Source organism: Paramisgurnus dabryanus, chromosome 1, assembly GCF_030506205.2.
Source record: "Paramisgurnus dabryanus chromosome 1, PD_genome_1.1, whole genome shotgun sequence".
In the NCBI taxonomy this organism is placed as follows: Eukaryota; Metazoa; Chordata; class Actinopteri; order Cypriniformes; family Cobitidae; genus Paramisgurnus; species Paramisgurnus dabryanus.
Genome location: NC_133337.1, coordinates 13,624,583 through 13,644,262, shown reverse-complemented (window position 1 = coordinate 13,644,262; position 19,680 = coordinate 13,624,583). Strand labels below are relative to the sequence as shown.

Here is a 19,680-nt window from a genome sequence, read left to right as displayed (position 1 = left end):
TGCAAAAGCCTCTAAGTGCATGTAAGTTTTTTTTTTTCTTTGCAAAAACCTCCACTATTTTTCTAAGATTTAATTACACAGAATTTATGATAAATTAATTTATGTTATAAAATGTCATTAAACCTGGGAACCCCTGGCACCATCTCAGTGCCCCTTAGTGGGCCACGGCCCCCAGTTTGAGAACCACTGACTTACATGTAAAGGACTTTTCTGAAAAATCAATGTGGTGTGTATTGGATTCTGCCAACGAACCGGTATTTCTGAATGGCCTGAGGGTGTGATTAAGCTAAAGTATATAACAAACATAATACGTGCCAAGGGCATTCGAATAATATTATTATCTCATTTTTGATGGAGGTGGCGTTTAATGGATTTTGCATCTCAGCTCTTCTATTTATTGTATAACCTATAGCCCTGATGATTTTTAAATGACCCAACTTAGTTAAAAAAAATCTTGGATGGATTAGCTATGAACTTTGTGTTTAAAATAGTATGTGTAAACTACTCTTCGGATGATTTTGAACCGTTTATTTTCCAAGTGGCAGGACTAAACAGTCTGTCAGGAAAATCAGAAGAGACATTTAGAGACGCAACGCTCGTTTCCAACAAATCACCCAAAACTTCCCAGATAAGCAGAATACAAAGGCTCAAAACATACGTCTTATCTGGCACTTGGCATCTCACTCGCATACACACACACGCAAAGAGATAAACTTCTATTATAGCAAACAGACTGAAACTCAAACAGTGTGACCCACAAACTCAGAAAAAAACGGGAGGGAGATGTCATCAGCCTAAAGCAATGGAAAAAAAGCAGACAAAAAAACCATTTCTTGGTCTATTGCCATGACCGCCTGATAATCAAAAATCCAGCCATGTGGAAAAATGGAGAGTCAGTTTAAATCTACAATCAGAAGATATGGAAACATCAGGTTTCAATCATTCTGTAAATGTAACAATGCTGCAGACAGTACCGGCATACAATGACTTTGGTGTCTTTTGTTTTCAATGATACAGTGAGACAAAGGTATCCCAGTATTGTCCTTTTACATTCACATAAACTTTTATATACGGCATCATATAGCTTTCACATTAGGTAGAGTAGACATATATCCTCCATGAAGAAAACCGCAATGGCTTTGAATTATCAATGCTCAAACAGTGAAGGCAAATAAATAATTAATTTGTTTGAAGGGATAAAGACATTGTTAGACATCAGTCAGGAGTATTTGACTTTTGCTACTGATGGGAAGATCAGAGAAGACATTAGTTACGTTTACATGCAACCAAATAATATGTTTATAATCGTATTGCACAATGCACATTCAGATTAAAAACATCTTATATTTACCACATATTTACTTATCACATGATTCTCATCAAAGAAACATGCAAAAGCAAGGCAATGGCAACAAGCATTATTAAGGTAATGGGGTCGTAGGCTGTACATTCTGCAGCGTTCATGTACTTTCATAACATTACATAAATGTAAAAGTGCGTTTTCTTTGCCTATATCTGAAAACTTTCTCCAACTCAAGTTTTTTCAGCACCAGCGGGTTAAAGGTCAAAGGATTTTATTGATTAGTTATTGGTATTTAGGCTCTGAATAGTTTTTGGGATGTTTTGGGGCTAGTTTGGAATTTCCATTGGGCTGATTTTGAAATAAGAATCTGGCAACCCTGGCTTTGCACTGGTATGGATGTTTGGTTCAGATTATATAGAATGTACATGTAAATGAACATTTTAAATTGCATTGTTTAGGGTACATGTAAACTGTATTGTCGTAACCTGCATTCGGATTAAATTTAGTCAGATTGACACAATTTTGTGCATGTAAGAGCCATTGACACTTATTCATAACCTAAATAATCAGCATCATGCATTCCTGGCTTCCAGTATCCTGGATTTACACTTGCCGCTACACCTGCCGCTAACATACATTTTGGATGATCTGAACACAAATGGACAGCAATTAACATAGGTGTAAACTGTGGTGGGAGTTAGCGTTATATACCTGACTTATGTCTCGACAGATGCTTTGTGAGCCGAGCGCAACCATGTGCCCAACTCAGTAATCCCCAAATATTTGGAGACACATCAACCATCATCTAATACCATAAAAACCACATCCTTAAAAACAAAACCCATCCTCCTCCTGCGAGTCTGAGACCACAAACTGGAGGTTTTCAACTGAAAAACAGATCTGATCTGGATTTGATCACAGAGTGGATAAACTCAGAGCGAGAGACTTTGAGTTAGAGTGAAAGTGAGCGAGAGAGAGCTAGAACAGCAGCCATGCAGCTGTGCACATTGATGATGATGATGATGATGTTTATATGCTGTGGTTTGCTCTTGCTGCCGTGGTTCTCGTTGTGAGTTTCCTTTGAGGCTTGGCAAGACTTTATTAGCCAACTCTATTAACCAGCTGAAACAAACAACCTGACCCTGTCAGACCCTGCCACTGTCTCACATTTCAACAGATTCATGTGACCTCATATCATAAAGGTGTTTACACATACAGCGATTACATCACTGGATGGTGCAGGGTCGTTGTACTGTTGGTCACTCAGTCCTATGCTTGGTCTTATGTCTGCAGTCCTTTTGCTCATTTCTAAATTGCATCATTGCTCATTTACTTACATTCAAATTGCTAGAAATCTCGAGCTCTCATTAAAAAAGTGAGTTTCGATCACTTTGTCACTGCAAATCTGTGTATGAAAACCATTTTAGGAACCATTTTAGGAATAAGGAATCTGGTTCTATTTCTCATTCTATTAAAAATAGCTGCTTTTTGACTGGCGTGCCAAACGGTTTTCATTGTGAAAAAGCTTCTTTCTGTACCAATCTGAACAAGTTTAATTTTCAACCGTGAGGCTGATAATGGCGTCCTTTGGGGTGTAATACAAAAACGTCAGTCATTGCCTTGGTAACGCAAGAGTTTACAGATGATATGCGATGTAAATTGTGAGCGTGCTAAGGAGTATGATCTCTTTTTTTGTAGTTACAGCTACTTTTAGGGCAGAGAACAGTTTACAAAGCTGTGCCAAACAAAGCCCAAGTGGAAACATAACTGTAACACTGTGTCCTTACTACACGCGACACAACAGAGCAATAAAATGAATATTTTTTTGTCCTAGTGCTGCCGTGATGCCAAGACGAACGACGGTGGCTTCTATTTTTGATTGTTCTACTCTTATGTTGCAGCTAACAGCTCTGCCTACACAAAGATCTCATTCAATAAAAGTTCTCGCATTATTGACACTCTTCCAAGCAAGGTCCTTTTTAATCCTGTCCCTATCGAAATAAGAACTTGTGTTGTATAGCTCCGGGTGACTGCTCACGGACAATATCAAGCCTCCATGTCGAATGAGTGACTCACAGCAGCAAGTAGGCTCCTGATTGGTTAACGCGGCGCGAAATTCCGCCAAAGGTCAAATGTTGGGGCGTCAGACGCAAATTCGCGTGAAACGCAAAATGCACAAAAAGCACCATTCGCGTGTACTGCGCACGGCGCTCAATTCGCGGGTTTTGCACAAACTAGATGCGCGAATGAGGCAGAAACGCGTTTGCCACGCCGCGCTACACGCTTCATTCGCGCTGCGGGACCTCCAGACACTCGTCAACACGTCTTCACATTTACTTAACATTGAAATCACTTGCGCTTGCCGCCTCTACCGCGGTTGGAGTAAACGCAGCATTAGTTCTCTTTCCTGGTAAGAGATCATGCATTTTCTTTGTGTAGTATTTTGTAATGATATCTGAAACCTTTAATATTCAGAGATACACAGTAGCTACATTTGTGCAAAACTTTAGCGTTATTTTCTAAATGTCAACAAAAAACGATTACAAAATGACGGTGTTTCCATTAACCAATGTTATGCGATAAGTCATTGCAAAAACCATGACAAAATAAAGCAATAAACCCCAAGAAGCAGTGGGTTACCAGTGCATTTTATAACAGCTAAGGGGCGTTGTTTCGCGTTGTGCCTAAAACCCCCTTAGCTGTTATAAAATGCACTGTAACCCCACTGCTTCGAGGGGTTTATTGCGTTTATAAAACGGTTACTTCATATGCATAACGTTAGCGGGATTTTATAAAATAAAACACAAATAAGTTGTAATTATATTAGTACAAATATTACTCTTCCGCCAAACAAAGTAGTTCCTCAGAATCAAGTGTGACTGAAACAGAGCGCAGTTCCCAACCAACACAGACGCAGCAAAGACACAATGGAAATATGATTTAAGATTGTGGTGTTTATTTTATAAATCACCATTTATCTAATTTAATTTATACATTAACATTTATATCATGCAACTGTTGAAGTGATGATCAAATATGCTTGGAAGCATGCTGAACTCTTTCCCCGTCAGAGTTTTTTTTTTTAAGTTGCCACCCAGTTTTAGTTTATTGCCTTCCAGAAAAATTATCTTCTTTAAATAAACATAAAATATCAAATGAAAGAACAGACCATCTGCTTTTAAACAAAAACAAACAAAAAAAAAGTTTCATCCTACCTTCCTTTGTTCTCTTATCACCTCTCAAATTTTTTAGCTAAAAGCGGAGATTATTCCATTTTTGTGAAGAACTTATGTAAGAGATCAGATTCAAAGTCATCAAAACATTTTCAGTGTTGAGTGAATGCTTCAGTGTTTAAGTTGGGTAAGATCGCCACCGAGTGGATAATAGCGGACGTATGAACTTGAGTTAGAAACTCCTCAGACAATGTTTTCTCTTTATTAACGAGATGACTCAACAATATTTATTGACATTTATCTGGATATCGCCATTAATTGTGCAATTGTAGACAAATTAAAAATAAGATTAAAGACTGTGGTGTTTATTTTCATAAATCAGCAAACGTAGCAACAGTGGTGCAGTGATACTTATGTAATGTGGTCTGAACCATGGGGTTACCGGTGTATTTTATCACGGCTTAGAACGTGTTTCAACCAAAAAGAATGAAGAACCAGAACTGCCCGTTTTATAAGGTGTATTCAACTTCATACAGCGCCACGCAGACCAACAGGTGTATGACATCAAAATATCATGAAAGCAAGTTGAAGGCACACAGGGCAGTTGACTCCTGAATCGCTCTCGCTGTATTTTGATGTCATGGGTTTGTCCGTTCCTGTGACGCCACATGAACACATCTCTTCTGTCTTGTCTTCCAACCAAACATACCGTGGCCTATTTAAAGAATGATCCTGTGACTCTTATGCACAGCAGAAGACCTGTAAATGAGAAAAAAAAACTGATTCCATTGCATTCAAAATTTTTTGCAATTGAGTTTGTGAAATTTCAGTGTTTTTTTTGTAATTCCCCATTTCAATTTGCGCAATTTGAAGGGTAACGGAAACTCCGCTAATGAGGATTTCCTCTAATCCCTTTGAAGTCACAGGAAACTACCACAATTCACAAAATCAAATCATTCTTATGTAATAATACTATGAATTACTTGCATAATGTCTGTTATTAGTCGATTGTAAAAGGTTACATCAGTCCTTTGAAATCAGAAGTACAGACCACAATAAGCCAAAGCATACGGTTGCCCTTTAGATTCAGCGGAAATGTTGCAGTCTCAAAGGACTAATTGACAGGAAATGGCTGTTCTGATGAGAAGCCTCAAAACTGCAACGATTCATTTGGGAGACAGGCTATTTACAGATACTGAAGTTCTGGGACTATTTTCGGAAGCTATCAACTCCACGTCGTTGTCAGATTTGTGTCCAAAACAGCAATATATTTTCCTTCCAGTTTCAGAAAAGACAGCTGGTGAGGTTTTGAAAGTTTAGGGCGACATGGATCAAAGGGTTCCACGAATGTTTTGGCTCGACGTTTCACAGTTTCCCAAGGCGGAGCGAGTCAAATACACCCCAAAACAAACCACTGGTCAGTTTGTCGCTAACTCATCTGAGGTTTTAGTGCAAGCACTATAATTTGATGCAGAAGAAACATCTGGACGGCAAGAATGTTTTGTTGAAGTCTTGCAGCTAGTACGTCTTAGTTTCATGTCGCCATGTCAAACAAACACACATCCTAAACATACTGGGCCTATTTATTTAAAACCAAAATAAAAATCTGATATTGAGCACATAAGTACACACAGTATACTAACTGTAAGCGTGTAATGATTTATACACTTACTGCTATTAAATGTTTAACAGTGCAATTAAAGGCTCAGCTTTTTCCTTTTTAATCGAAAATTACCCAGCATTTTTAGAGTGTATATTGTTGTAGTTCAGGTTGAATATATGACATCACTATAGGTTGTCGTCTTTAAGAAACATTCAGCATGTCATGCAGTCTCGCACATCATCACTGGTCTGATGGCAAGACATGTGCTGGCCCTCCAGTTGTTTTCATTTTTCATGAAACTGGGTTTGGGTTTGGAATGGTGACAGAATTTTCATTTTTGGGTAAACAATTTATATAAATATTTCAGCAATATTTCCATTCACCAGTGATCACTCCTCGGCCACAAAGCACAACATAAACACCATTTAATGCCTTTCACCCAAAGATTTATGGCTTTCACACATACAGACGCCCCATGACAACTCTGATACTCCTCCAAATTAAACTGACAGCGCCAAAATGCACTCTGACAAGGATTTTATGGCTACTTGCATGAATTGAGCTCTGTGTGGCAACCTATACGTAATGTCTATGTGTGTTCACAAGTGCGAAACTACAGTGATGTTTAAGTAAACCCAATAAACAGCACCATGGTAAATCAGCTCTGCACTGTCATTACATATAAACAATGGCTGAAGGAAAGTAAACTGCCATGTCAAAGGGTGAACATGGTGCATTTTTTCACCCCGACCAGGATCAGTTAACATATCTAAACCATAATGTTAAGACCTGATAACAGATGAAAACCGTCGGACAAGATAAGGGCCGTAAAAATCCATTCGCTCTGTTCAAACTAACAATTCACCACTAATGGAAACCTCAAGGGTACTTACAGAAAAGTAGTTTATGAAACTCAGGGCCGTTAAACAACCATTTTCATGACAAAAGAGACCTTTGCTCCGCACAGATCCGCTTAAGTGTCTGCCATGATTTAGATTTAGGGGTCTTTCGAGAGGAATCAGGTGTCTGGATGAGCCCTGCAATCAGTAAAAGAAAACAACGCTAGAAACACAAGAGACTCTAAATGGATTTATGATACAGTCATTCATTTTTTAATGCAGATTTCAAACGATTTGAAGAGCTTCAATATTTGCGAAAGAATCTGGCATAAACAAGTTTATTACAACAGCTATCTAGGCTAAGAGCTCAGGCCAGTTGGGGTTTTTTCTTTTGCTGTGTCATGAAAGGAGGAAACTGCATTCTGTTCAAATGCCGGCGAAATGTGGCACACATCCTGTTTATTGCGGGCACGGTTTCACGTTGCATTGCTTTTTGACGTCGACCACCCTGCAGGGAGGCTTGCTTTTTTAACCATAAACCACTGCTGAGAAAAAATCCAGGCTAAACATGTAAACCTTTTTTATTTTGCATTGTTAGCTTAACATCAACTGTGACCTTGAGTAGTAATTCGTTTGACCAAACATAATAGAAACTGTCAAGACTTGTAGCTCAATTGGTGGAGCATTGCGCTGGCAATGCAAAGGTGGGTTAGACGCTATGGATTAAGGCGTCTGCCAAATGCATAACATTTTATTTGACAATTGTGCATGCTTAAAAGCCGAAGTATAGTAAAAAAAAATTCTTTAAATTATATTATATTAACTTAGGAGGAATGCTCCATCATAGGATACTCCATCACACGTCCAACTGCTTTTTTGAGCCTTAAGACAATGTTTAGCACGAGTAATCTAAATCTTTAACTATGTTAATAAGTCAGAATGCATGAAAAAAAGTTTGACCTGTCCTTTAAAGCATCTCAAACTTTTTCAGCGTGGGGCCCCCATTGTGTACGGTGCATTCCTTCTCGGCCCCTCCAAAGAAAATTTATGACAAAAAACAGTTCTAAAACTTTACATTTTAATTAAACAAAACATTAAATTATACAAAGTAGTGCTGCCTTTTTTTTAGGTTTAATTTCACAGAAATCATGATAAATTAATGTATTTTATAAAAATGTCATAAAACTGGGGCCCCCCTGGCACCATCTCGCGGCCCCCCTGGGGGCCCCGGACCCCAGTTTGAGAACCACTGCCTTAATGTATCATCCAGTTTAGATCCAGACCTTCTAGTTCATCTCTGGCACATTTGTTGACAGTGGCATTCAAACGCTTTGAAGCAATGTGACAGTAAGTATATATAAGGTCTCAGAGGGACACGCTTCTGTAAGGCGCTCTGTGTTCGGGATTAAGACGGATCCCTCCACCCGACGTTGTCACCGCAAACGCTTAAATCCACATACTGAAATTTAGACCTGCCAGCACAATCTAATGTGAAGTGTCATGGACTGTTAGTTGGGTAATTAGCCATTTAAAGCTCTTAATCTTTGAAGATGTGTCAGCATAGGTTCATCCGTGTTCTCATCTTAACCTTTAAACTGCAGAAGATACAGTCAGATGTGCCAAAGAATTAAGTCATTTGTTTAGAAGTTGAAACACTGATGTAATGGAGAGTTTACAGACTTTTGCTGTTGTAAACAATGCTCTAGGCACCTTAGTTATAATGACTGATGGACAGATGAAAGCTTAATCCACATGATAAGTGAAATAGTGTGACTGAGTTGAATGAGTTGGAGTGTATTGCTGACTGTTTACTTTCTGGTACAAGTCAAAAGTCCTCAGTTTCTATGATTTGCCAGCTTTAATTCCAACTGCTTTAATTGCTTATTGCCCAAAACCGTCCATTTACTTTGAACAGTTATAGCATGTCTTTTCTCACCAAGATGAAGCATCAGTCATTACTATAACACACATGGCACAAAACAAGCCATGCACCAAAACTAAATATTTAGTTCAGGTTCCGGGAATTAAGAAATATTTTTACAATATATTTTATCTCTACAGTTCCTCTACTCCCTCTTCAGTTTTATCTTTTCACCCCTTTCAGTTCAGTTCTTTCTCAAAGTGCATCATCATCATTGATTTGTGGATTTAGGGTTTTATACTTTCATTGAATGATGAGTTACAAATAAAAAATGACTAACTGGCTTTGACTGTTTTTTTTTTCATTTATAGGTATAATAAAAATGGAGTGGACCTGAACCGGGATTTTCCAGATGTATTTCAGACGAATGATGTACCAAGGGAGAAGGAAGTCAAAGCGGTGATGGACTGGCTAACTACGGAGACCTTCGTCCTCTCAGCCAATCTGCACGGAGGGGCGGTGGTCGCCAGCTATCCATACGACAACAGCAATCAAGGTCAGTCACTTACATAGACACATGAATAACTCATTTTAGTGGGATATGTTTTGGGCGAGACTTGAGTGAACTAAAAGATCAGGTAGTAAAAGTTCATGTATGATTTGACTCATATAGAGTTGGTACTGTAATTCTGTCATCATTATACCAAGTCTAAGGGGGCATACACACCAAATACAAATGTAACTAATGATTTGTGCGAGTAGATAACATACAAAGTCAATGCAAAGACACGAACCTGTAGCCTGGTTAGCCAGACCTACATCAAGATGTAAGGTCTGGCAACTCTTCACACAAACGGCTCAATGCAAGGGGCGGGATATAAGGTTGTCCCTCAAAATGCCTCTGCACGCAATAGGATAGCGCTATGATCAGAGCAACGAAGAAGGTGACGTAGTTACCGTAACCAGTCGGCAAAACTCCAAACACATCTTTCTTGCTTAAAAAGGACTTCAGTAGGGTTATTTGCTCTTCTCTCAAAGAAAAACATAAGTCTAAGTCCTCCAGAGTCGCGGCCAAAGCCGCTTCAAAAGAAAGCTGTTCGCCAGCAGCAGCAGCCATTCTTTGTTTTCAAGTAGGAACCGTTGCAGCTCTGTCGTCATCATGTTAAGCCCGCCCCACAGACGCTACACACGATGTGATTGGCCTGTCCAAATTTTGGTTTTTGGAGCTGTTAAGTGTATTGTGAGTGCCTAGACTAAACCCTGGCAGCAAATATATTTTGCGGCCGCTAGGGTGCGTCTAGATTTCTAGGCTAGCGAACCTGCACTGCACGAGGTGAATGATGTGAATTGGCCGATAAAATTGCTGTGAAAACATGCGCTATTCGCCTTAAATGCATCTAAAAAATTAGCATGACACGAAGTTAAATCTTGTGAGTAATCTAGAGCTAGCAACGCAATGCTTTGCGTTTGGTGTGTATGCAGCACAATACTAAGTGTCACAGATACACCTTTTAATCCCTGATAATAAGTCATTTTTTTGTGATTTAATGTTTTCTAAATGAAATCATCCTAAATAATGTAAAGCACATTCTGTGAAAATATAACCTTGATATATTTGGAATAGAAATCAAACTGTTGCTCCTAATCTCATTATTACATTATGGGGCGGTTTCCCAGACAGGGATTAGACTAGTCTAAAATATTTTAAAATACATCAGTGCCCTTTTTTTGCCTCAAAATGCACACAAGTAATGCTTTTAGTAAGGAATGTTTGTTAAAACTGGTTATATTTCATAATTAAACAAAGGACTAGTCCTGGCTTAAGCTAATCCATGTCCAGGAAACTACCCCTGTAAGACTTTAACCTGGATTTCACAGAAAGGTTTACAGTTTTGAAAATAGTGAATTGGTCAAATGTGTGATGTGGTGGCACACAGTATAAAACAATTCCTGTACATGCGTTGTAATTTTGGATAAAAGTGTCTGCCAAATGCATAAATTGACATGGAGAGGCATAGTATTAACAGGAATGTCATTCGCTCTTATTCAGGAGCTGAGCTGCAGGGAAGCCAAAGTGTCTCTCCTGACAATGACGTCTTCATTCACCTGGCAAAGACCTATTCCTATAACCACACATCAATGTATAAGGGAGAACCCTGTTACGGTACAAATGGCTTCGTCGATGGCATTACCAATGGATTTTCCTGGTATGCTTTACAAGGTAAAGGAGGAGTTTGTATTCAAAATATTCTGATGTTTATGATGTAATGCTAAGCATTTCTGCATTGCTAACTGCAATTAGCTCTGTACTTGTGACAATGACAGTAAAGTAAAATCTAATCTAATACTTTTAATTGATTAATCGACTTGTTCTGTTGTATTTTTTCTTATGTCTAGGGAGCAGGGTGGCTGATGGGCGTTTTACACGGTACGCGGCAACCGCAAGTGTTTAGTTCTTTTTCAATAGGAGACGTGCGCAAAGCGTTAAAACTGGGCGGTTACAGAAGTGAAGTGGAGTTGGTCCACACACCTTGCTCGTGCACCCAGAATCCTATTTCTTTTGCGGACACTGCTCTTCTTGGCAGGCGCCATTGAAGATTAACAGATTGGCACTAAATGCTGCACAAAACGCCTCTACTACACGAAAAAAGCAGCTTGCCGCGTACCGTGTGAAACAGCCATGATGGATATGCAGGAGAAACATGCAGAATGCATTTTAATAATATGTGACCCTGCCTGTGAAAACCCAGCTAAAGTCATTTTTGTGATTTATTGTTTCTGAGTGTGACTGAGTTAGGCCATATCAAAGATTGAAATCAATGTGAAATCAAACTTTGATGCTCCTAATCTCATAATGATCTTATATTAGATACTGTAGAAACATGGCGGTGCAAAATGGCGACTTCAATGTAAGGGGACGTATGGTATATGTAGATAAAAACGCCTTATTCTGAAAACACTTTATACACTACTGAACATGTTGTTATGCATATTATATTGCATTTCTGTCAATAGATCCTCCTAAAATTTACACACTGCACCTTTAAACAAATTCAAATATTAGTCAAAGAAACACAAGTGAACACAACATGCAGTTTTTAAATTAAGATTTTTATTATTAAGGGAAAACTAAATCCAAAACTATATGGCCCTGTGTGGAAAAGTGTTTGTCCTAAGAAAATTTTTGGTTAATTGTTGGGGAAAATATATTTGTGTAACATTATATTTGTTCCTTCATTACAGTAGATCTTAAAGTCATTGGGCCCTATCTTGCACCCAGCGCAATTTACTTTGTCAGTGACGCATGTATCATTTGTATTTTGCGCCGGCGCACAGCGGGTTTTTCCCTCCACAGACGCATGACGGCAAAATAGGGAATGAACTTGCGCTCCCTGGGCGGTTTAGCGCAAAAAAGGAGGCGTGTTCAAGCGCAAAGCATCCCTGATGCTATTTTGCAGTTTCAAAAAACAATTGCGCCACTGACCAGAAAAAACTAGTTTAAAGTCAGTGGCGCGTTGCGCGTGGTTCATTATGCTATTTTAAGGGTGCATGCTTGACAATAATGTATAGCGTGCACAACGCGCACACACTTTGCTTATCTAATCTACACAGATGCAACAGTTATTTTTGCAAATCATAAATTGTTAAAAAAAAAATATTAACACATGGGATAAGGGAAATCATTGTGGTGAGCATTGTGGTGATAGTTTTCATTTATTTTGTGTGGCTGCGTTAAAGAATTATCATGCAAGTAACGATTAAAATATTTTGATAAGTTTGTTGTGTTTATTTTATGTAAATAATAATTAAAATGTTTTCATAAGAAACCTTAATGTATGTGAACTTGATTTGTAAGTGTTCTTTGGGGTTGGACTGCTTGCGTTTCTTGGCTTTCAGCGGTGAGGGTGGACGCAGCAATGTCCTCTGCTGGCGTCAGGTCCTGTGTAGAGGCAGATCCATCTCCCGTTACACGGCGTGCCCGATTTATGTAGGCAAGCTTGGGATTCCCCCGTCTCCTGACATCATTGTAGCGCTTGTGGCCCACGTCCTGGGGATGCCAGCTGATGAGACAATTGTGGCTATTTCCTCCCACGCCTGTTTAACCGACGTTGATTTGGGCGGCTTTCTCCCATCCCCATACAAAACAACTTCTCTGTCTTTGACTGCTCTTACAAGAACGTTCGGTCTCCTCGGCTGTGATCCGCTCCTGGCAGGCGCCTAGTAAATCCGTCATAATAATAGCAACCCGCCATGGAACTTGCGCCCTTGCGTTTAAAGGGAATGTTGGATAGCGTTCTGATTGGTTTATTTGACGTTACGCCCAAACCACACCTATGAATAATGAACCTACTTCAGACCAACCCCTTATTGATTTGCGCCTGGCGCAAGAGTTATTTCTCCCGCCGAGAAAATAGCAACAGCGCCCAAGATCCGCCCACAAACTCACTTGCGCTTTGCGCTTCGCACTTGCATCAAACAATAACAGAAAAAAAATTTCAGATATTTTCCTATAGTGTTGTTTTTGACTTTGTGTGTGCTAAATTTATTAGTTGTACCAGTAATTTTAGGTTATGGATGCAGTGATTTTGTTTATGAAACTTGAATTTTCTCAAAATTGACTTTATTAACATCAAACAGGTGTAGCTCTATAATTTTTTTTGTCAGATTTCACCAAATCATACATCATTCTGAAGTTTTTTTAATAGAGAATTAAAAAAAAACTACTTTTTGAAAATGTGCTCATTTTATGCAGCTGTCAATATAGTTTCTGTCTCTCTTTCTCTCCTCAGGGGGCATGCAAGACTATAACTACGTTTGGGCCCAGTGTTTAGAAATCACATTGGAAATCTCTTGCTGTAAGTTTCCAGCAGTGAGTGATCTTCCTGGTCTGTGGGATGCCAACAAACCTGCTTTACTAGCCTATATGAAACAAGTTCACCTAGGTTGGTACACACACATACACCCACACACCAGAAATACTGCACGTACACCCAATAATATATTTACATTAATCAATTTGGCTGACATTTTAATCTAAAGTGACTTTATTTGTGACCCTGTCTGTGAAATCCAGGTTGAAGCCCCATAATTAAATTATGAGATTAGGGCCATCAAATTTTGATTTCAATCTTTGACTTACTTAGTCCATATTACAGATATCAAGGTTATAATGTGCTCCTGTATAGGAGCATTGCGTTAGTACAAAACAGTGATTACTAGTAAAAAGTATTATTGTTTTTTGGCACACAAACCCATTACTCTTGTGTTGCTATTGTACTGTGCTTTACCTGTTAAGCAGCATGAACAGAAGCTACAGTGCGCACTAAACCAACACTCACTGAATCAACAAGCTAAGCAAACATTTAAACAAACCACAGTTTCGATAACGAAATTACCGAAATACTGCAAATCGCAATTTGCGTACAGCAGTGGTTCGCAATGACTGAATGATTTTAATACGAATTAAGTTACATATAGGCCTAATAAAAGTTTTAGGTTGTGAACCATGTATATTGGTTATATAGTTAGAAAAGAAACATAATTAATTTGATTACAAACTGAGAGCATTATCATTTCACATTGTATATCACACATCTCATTTAGCCACCAGAAATTTGTTTGTGATTTACATGTGGCTAAATATTGTGTAAAGGCACTGTATTATTACCACATGTATTATTGTATAACCATCATATACTGTTAAAGTATGAAATAAATGACACACACAGACACACGGTCACATCCTGAACCTTTGGAGATGTGATAGTCCCTAAGCTGGAACAAATTTTATTGGAACAAAGCTCTTGTTATGGTCTCACACTGCTGTCCACACCCTGCATTGATACAGCTGTTCTTGTAACCCAACCACTGTCTAAACAGAATGACATGAGCTAATATACACGCCACACCTGAGCTCTCAAACACTAGGGTGAAAACCAACCACAGGTGACCGCTAACACCTTGCAAAGGGCACGAAAATCTCTTTTGTGTTACACTGGATACTGTAGCATTGTTTAAGTTTTGGGACAGGGCGAAAACGGTCTCACGTATCTCACGCCGACTTTCAGGTGTTGCAACTTTACTTAGTGTTCACACAGACTCCATAATGAGTAAAACCCAAACAGGTTTACAGGAAAAACTGCAGGAAACCAAGAAAAATATTTGAGATTTTACTGCACATGGTGAAAAACACATCATGCTCTCAGTAGCAAGAGAAAGAGAGCTGTCGTTGGTTTTCACAGGTTTCTTGCTTTTTACTGTGTGACGCTGCTGCTTCGGTCACGTAGCCTTTGGCCTAGCTGTCATCCTATGCTCCATTTCAAGTGATCTGATCTCTTGATCTTTTTGGGCTGTACAGAATGTACGCACGTATGAATAATATTCATACTTGAGTCGCCTTTCCCTGTGCAAAGCTCAGTGACACAATTCAAGGCTGTTTTTAGTTGCTTGCTTGCTTACTTAAAGGTGCAGTGTGTAAATTTTAGAAGGATATCTTGACTGATAATATAGTTGTGTATATTATATTGCATTTCTGCGGTGTATAAAGAACTTACATAATGAACTATATTGTTTTCATTACCTTATAATAAGACTTTTTCATCTACATGCAGTGCGGGTCCCTTGCATGAAGTCGCTATTTGCGCTGCTATGTTTCTATAGTAGCCCTAAACAGACAAACTAGTGTGCGTTTTTTCACTACATTGTCTCAGACGATGACATTCACTATGTTTTTCGAAAGGGAGGGGGTGAGCTGTGGACTGTCCCGTTGATTGCAATACACAGTCTCACCACTAGACGCCGCTAAATATCTACACACTGGACCTTTAAATCTATATGAATTTTTGCTACAGTATACATCTATATATAGATATATCAGGTCCCTCGTGCAGTGTAAGCTTATGCGTTTATTTTACCTAATATTTATAATGTTGTCTATAAAAGTCTATAAAGTCTTTTGATTATTTATTTATATTCTTCAACTTTTCAAAACTGTGCCACAACACATGTAAGTGTAGTGTACATCTGAGATAGTGTACATATGATCAGATAGAAAATATAAAGTACATTTTTATTCAGTCACATGATTTGAGTTCTCTGGTGGTAGATGTGTTACATGCCAAATGTAACTTAAAATTTGAGGGTTTTTTCAGATCCCTTAAAGGGATAGTTCACCCAAAAAAAATTCTGTCATCATTTTTTCACCCTCATGTTGTTATAAACCTGTATTAATGTCTTTGTTCTGCTGAACACAAAAGAATATATTTGTAATGAAGCTTTCCATAGTAGGAAAAAACACTAAATGGAAGTCAATGGTGCTCAAAAATGGTTTGGTTACAGACATTGCTCAAAATATCTCCTTTATGTTCAGCATAACAAAGAAATTAATACAGGTTATTTTAAAAACATGAGAGTAAGTAAATGATGACAGATTTTTTTTGGGTGAACTATCCTTTTTAGTATAGCACAGTAAAAATGCCTCAGCAAAATACACTGATAATGTATCAGTATATAATGTATATTGCTTATACTGAATGTCCATTTGCAAAATGTTTTGCAAAAGTTGGTATTATTTTGTAATGGAAGATAATCAAAGATTTCTTTTTTGTCATATGCAGGGGTGAAAGGTGTTGTGATGGACTCAAATGGAAACCCCATCCAGAATGCCGTAGTCCAAGTGAATAGCAGAAGCAACCTCAATCCGTTTAAGACTGACCGCAATGGAGAGTACTACAGACTGCTGCTACCCGGCAGCTACTCAATCACTGTAAGATTACACCCCCTTGTGGTCAATTGTAAAGTTGTTTTATAGGGATAGTTCACCCAAAAATGGAAATTCTGTCATCACTTACCCACCCTCATGTTGTTACAAACCTGTAAAAAAAATTTTATGCTGTTCAACACAAAAGAAAATATCCTGAGGAAGTCATTGGGTACCATTAACTGTGTGCCTATCATCATTTAGTAAAATGTCCTTATGTTCAACAGAAGAATAAGGGAGTGAGTAAATGATGACAGAATTTTAATTTTAAAAGAAAAGATTCCCTTAAAAATAGTTTTAAATGATCACTTGTGTGTTTGCCAAAAGTGGCTTTAAATTTCAGAGATGTTGTACACACTTCAATCAATGCAAGAAAAGAGTAAAAAATGCCCTACTGTACACCATCAAATATTTCAACATTAAATTCCTGTTTAAATGTTGCTAGCATTCCTTATGTTGGTAAAAAGTCAAGTCTTCCTGTTTAAGGCAGTTTAAGAATGTGGTGTCATAGGGTTTGAGTTAGCAGGAATTTATTTAGCAAAAAAGCTGGAATGCGTTTGGCACCACATGTAACTGGATGTGACTTTCTGACGAAACGTAAAGTTTATTTATAAAGCGTCTTTCCTGCATGCAAATGCATGATAACAAAAAACAACCAAATAAAGACAAAGTAACATTAACAACAATAATAGCAAAACTAATACACAACAGAAACAACAAACATTAGTCAACATTGAGAAATGTTTGTAACCAAAACGTTTGTGTTCCCATTCACTTGCATAGTAAGAAAAAAGAATACTATGGAAGTAATTGGGGTCCACGAATAGTTTGGTTACAAACATTTCTCAAAATATATTGTGAACACACTACTTGCACTATTACTACAAAGTGACAGAGAATAGAGCACAAGTGTGCAATTTGGGACACCTCTTATATGTTATTAAAACCATGTTAATTTTTTTACAGGTGACATTCCCAGGACACAAGACGGTCACACAGACCGTTTCTGTGCCATATGGTCCAGACAGTTTCTCTGCCGTAACCCAGAACTTCGTCCTTGTAAAGAGCGATAACGTCACCAGCTCAGTTCTAGACAACAGCTCAGCTCCCGCCCTGCTGGCCAGCACAGTCCCTGCACTTACTGCCTTCATTATCCAAAGACTGCTGGTTTTCTGAGCTGTAGCAAACATTTGTCAGTGATAAGCTCTTTTTTTTTGTTTTTCTTGCACAATCAAACTTTTTATCGACTGTTACATTTTGTATAATATCACGAGGCTGTATCTGTTATCATGCAGGAGGAAAGTGAATTCAGTAGATTTGATTGCAAGCACTACAGTCCTGCAAATACATTGGACCTTGGACCACAAAACCAGTCATGGGTATATTTGCAGCAAAAGCAACAATACATCATATGGGTTAAAATGAAAGATTTGTTTGGTCGCTTGAACACCAGATGACTGGTTCTGTGGTCCACATATGTAAAATAGTGACACCGTTGTGGTGGAAAGCACTACATTATTCTGGGCTGTACGCAAAGCAAAAACTTAACAAAAAAGGCCCTTTGCAAGTTAATACATGCATTACGTCCATACAAAGGGTAACTCACAACATAATCGAATTTTTCACAAACAGTCTTATTTATACCTGGTAAATTTTACATGTCTTTCAATCTGTTTACATAGAAATCCCAGAACCTGAGTTGTGAGATTTAATGGTAACTGGGAATACTTAATAGACTGGTGGCTTGAAGAAAAGATGCTACAATACTGACACGTGAAGATTATATAACATGAAGGCAATGTATATACATGTATTATGTATGTTATAAAAGAATATGTATATAAATTTGTACACAATAATATTACATGTATACATTATCTGGAACTCAATAGTCATAAGTGTATTTTGATTTAAACAATTTAAGATGGTGCCGATAGTTTAAGCAAAAAAGCTTAACCTAATTTTACATGTTTGTTTGTTTGTTTGTTTGTTTGGTATATTAACAATATCTGTTTTCAAATGTATAAAATGTCAAATTGAAGAGTGAAAGCAAGTCAGCCAAAAAAAAACTTTGGTGTCCGTCCTACCTCACTCAATCCATCTCAGACTAGAAAGACTGGTAGTGCCTTAAATAAACCTGTCATGAGAAATCACTTGATTTGATGTCGGATTTTTTTTTAAGAGATACTGAATTTAAGAGGATTTTTAACACTGCTGACAGAATATTTGTAAATAATAGCAGGGTAGCCACTAAAAATAAATGTGCTTCTGTCTGTGAAACCCAGGCTAAAGTCTCATAGTTTAACGTTATAGGATTAGGAGCATCAATGTTCGATTTCACTTAATGATTCAATCTTTGACATCTTCTTACTCAGTCAATATTAAAGATATATATGTTATAGTATACAGCGAATGTAATGCTCAATGAACCAGGCTTGATGAGATGCGGCCTGCATATTCGACCTCCGGAGGCTGCAGCCTTGAAAAACAGCCCCAGTGTGTGCATACTCTTTTGCTTTGTACTCAAAAGCGTGTACTCTCTCAACCACAAAACAGTAAGAAGGGAAATTGTAATGCAGCTTTGGTCACTAATTTGTCTCACCTGTCCTTCTTTAATTGGTTACCCTATATATTTTGGTTTTGGTAAGTGTTTGTTGATGGAAGTTGTTGCATGTGTCAATCTCGTTTCTTAGTTCCTGGCTGTTTTGTTAGGTTTGGTTGGGTTGCTTTGTTTAGTTTGTGGTTTTAACCCACAATTTACCAAAACATAGAGGCACTGGAAAAGTAGGGTGTGCATCTAAATTGAGGTAATTGGCTGAATCAAAAAAAAAATACTTTAACTTGCTGGGTATTACTTTTGGAAAAGCTGGGTTTTCAACTTTACAGTTGGGTAAAATATAGACACGGTATGGGCAACTTCGGTCCTGGAGGGCCGATGTCCTGCAGAGTTTAGCTCCAACCATAATTAAACACACCTGAAGCAGCCAATTAAGGTCTCACTAGGCATACTAGAAACTTTTAGACATATGCTGGACACCGGCCCTCCAGGACCAAAGTTGCCCATCCCTGATATAGACAAGCCCAACTGTTGGATAAAATTACCCTAGAAAATGTCCATATTATACCCAAACAAACACTAACA

General features: G+C 38.2%; 1 protein-coding gene across 2 annotated transcripts in view; it reads left to right on the top strand.

The window, feature by feature from the left end:
* Positions 1–18,691, top strand: part of cpm (carboxypeptidase M) — a 35,914-nt gene extending 17,223 nt beyond the window's left edge. For both annotated transcript variants that reach the window (XM_065274723.2, XM_065274722.2), the window contains 5 exons: positions 9,151–9,335; positions 10,830–11,000; positions 13,570–13,722; positions 16,396–16,544; positions 17,505–18,691. In XM_065274723.2, the coding sequence (XP_065130795.1) occupies positions 9,151–9,335; positions 10,830–11,000; positions 13,570–13,722; positions 16,396–16,544; positions 17,505–17,714 (868 nt within the window). In that variant the 3' untranslated portion in view covers positions 17,715–18,691. The remainder of the gene's footprint in view (positions 1–9,150; positions 9,336–10,829; positions 11,001–13,569; positions 13,723–16,395; positions 16,545–17,504) is intronic.
* The last annotated feature ends 989 nt before the right edge of the window (positions 18,692–19,680 follow it).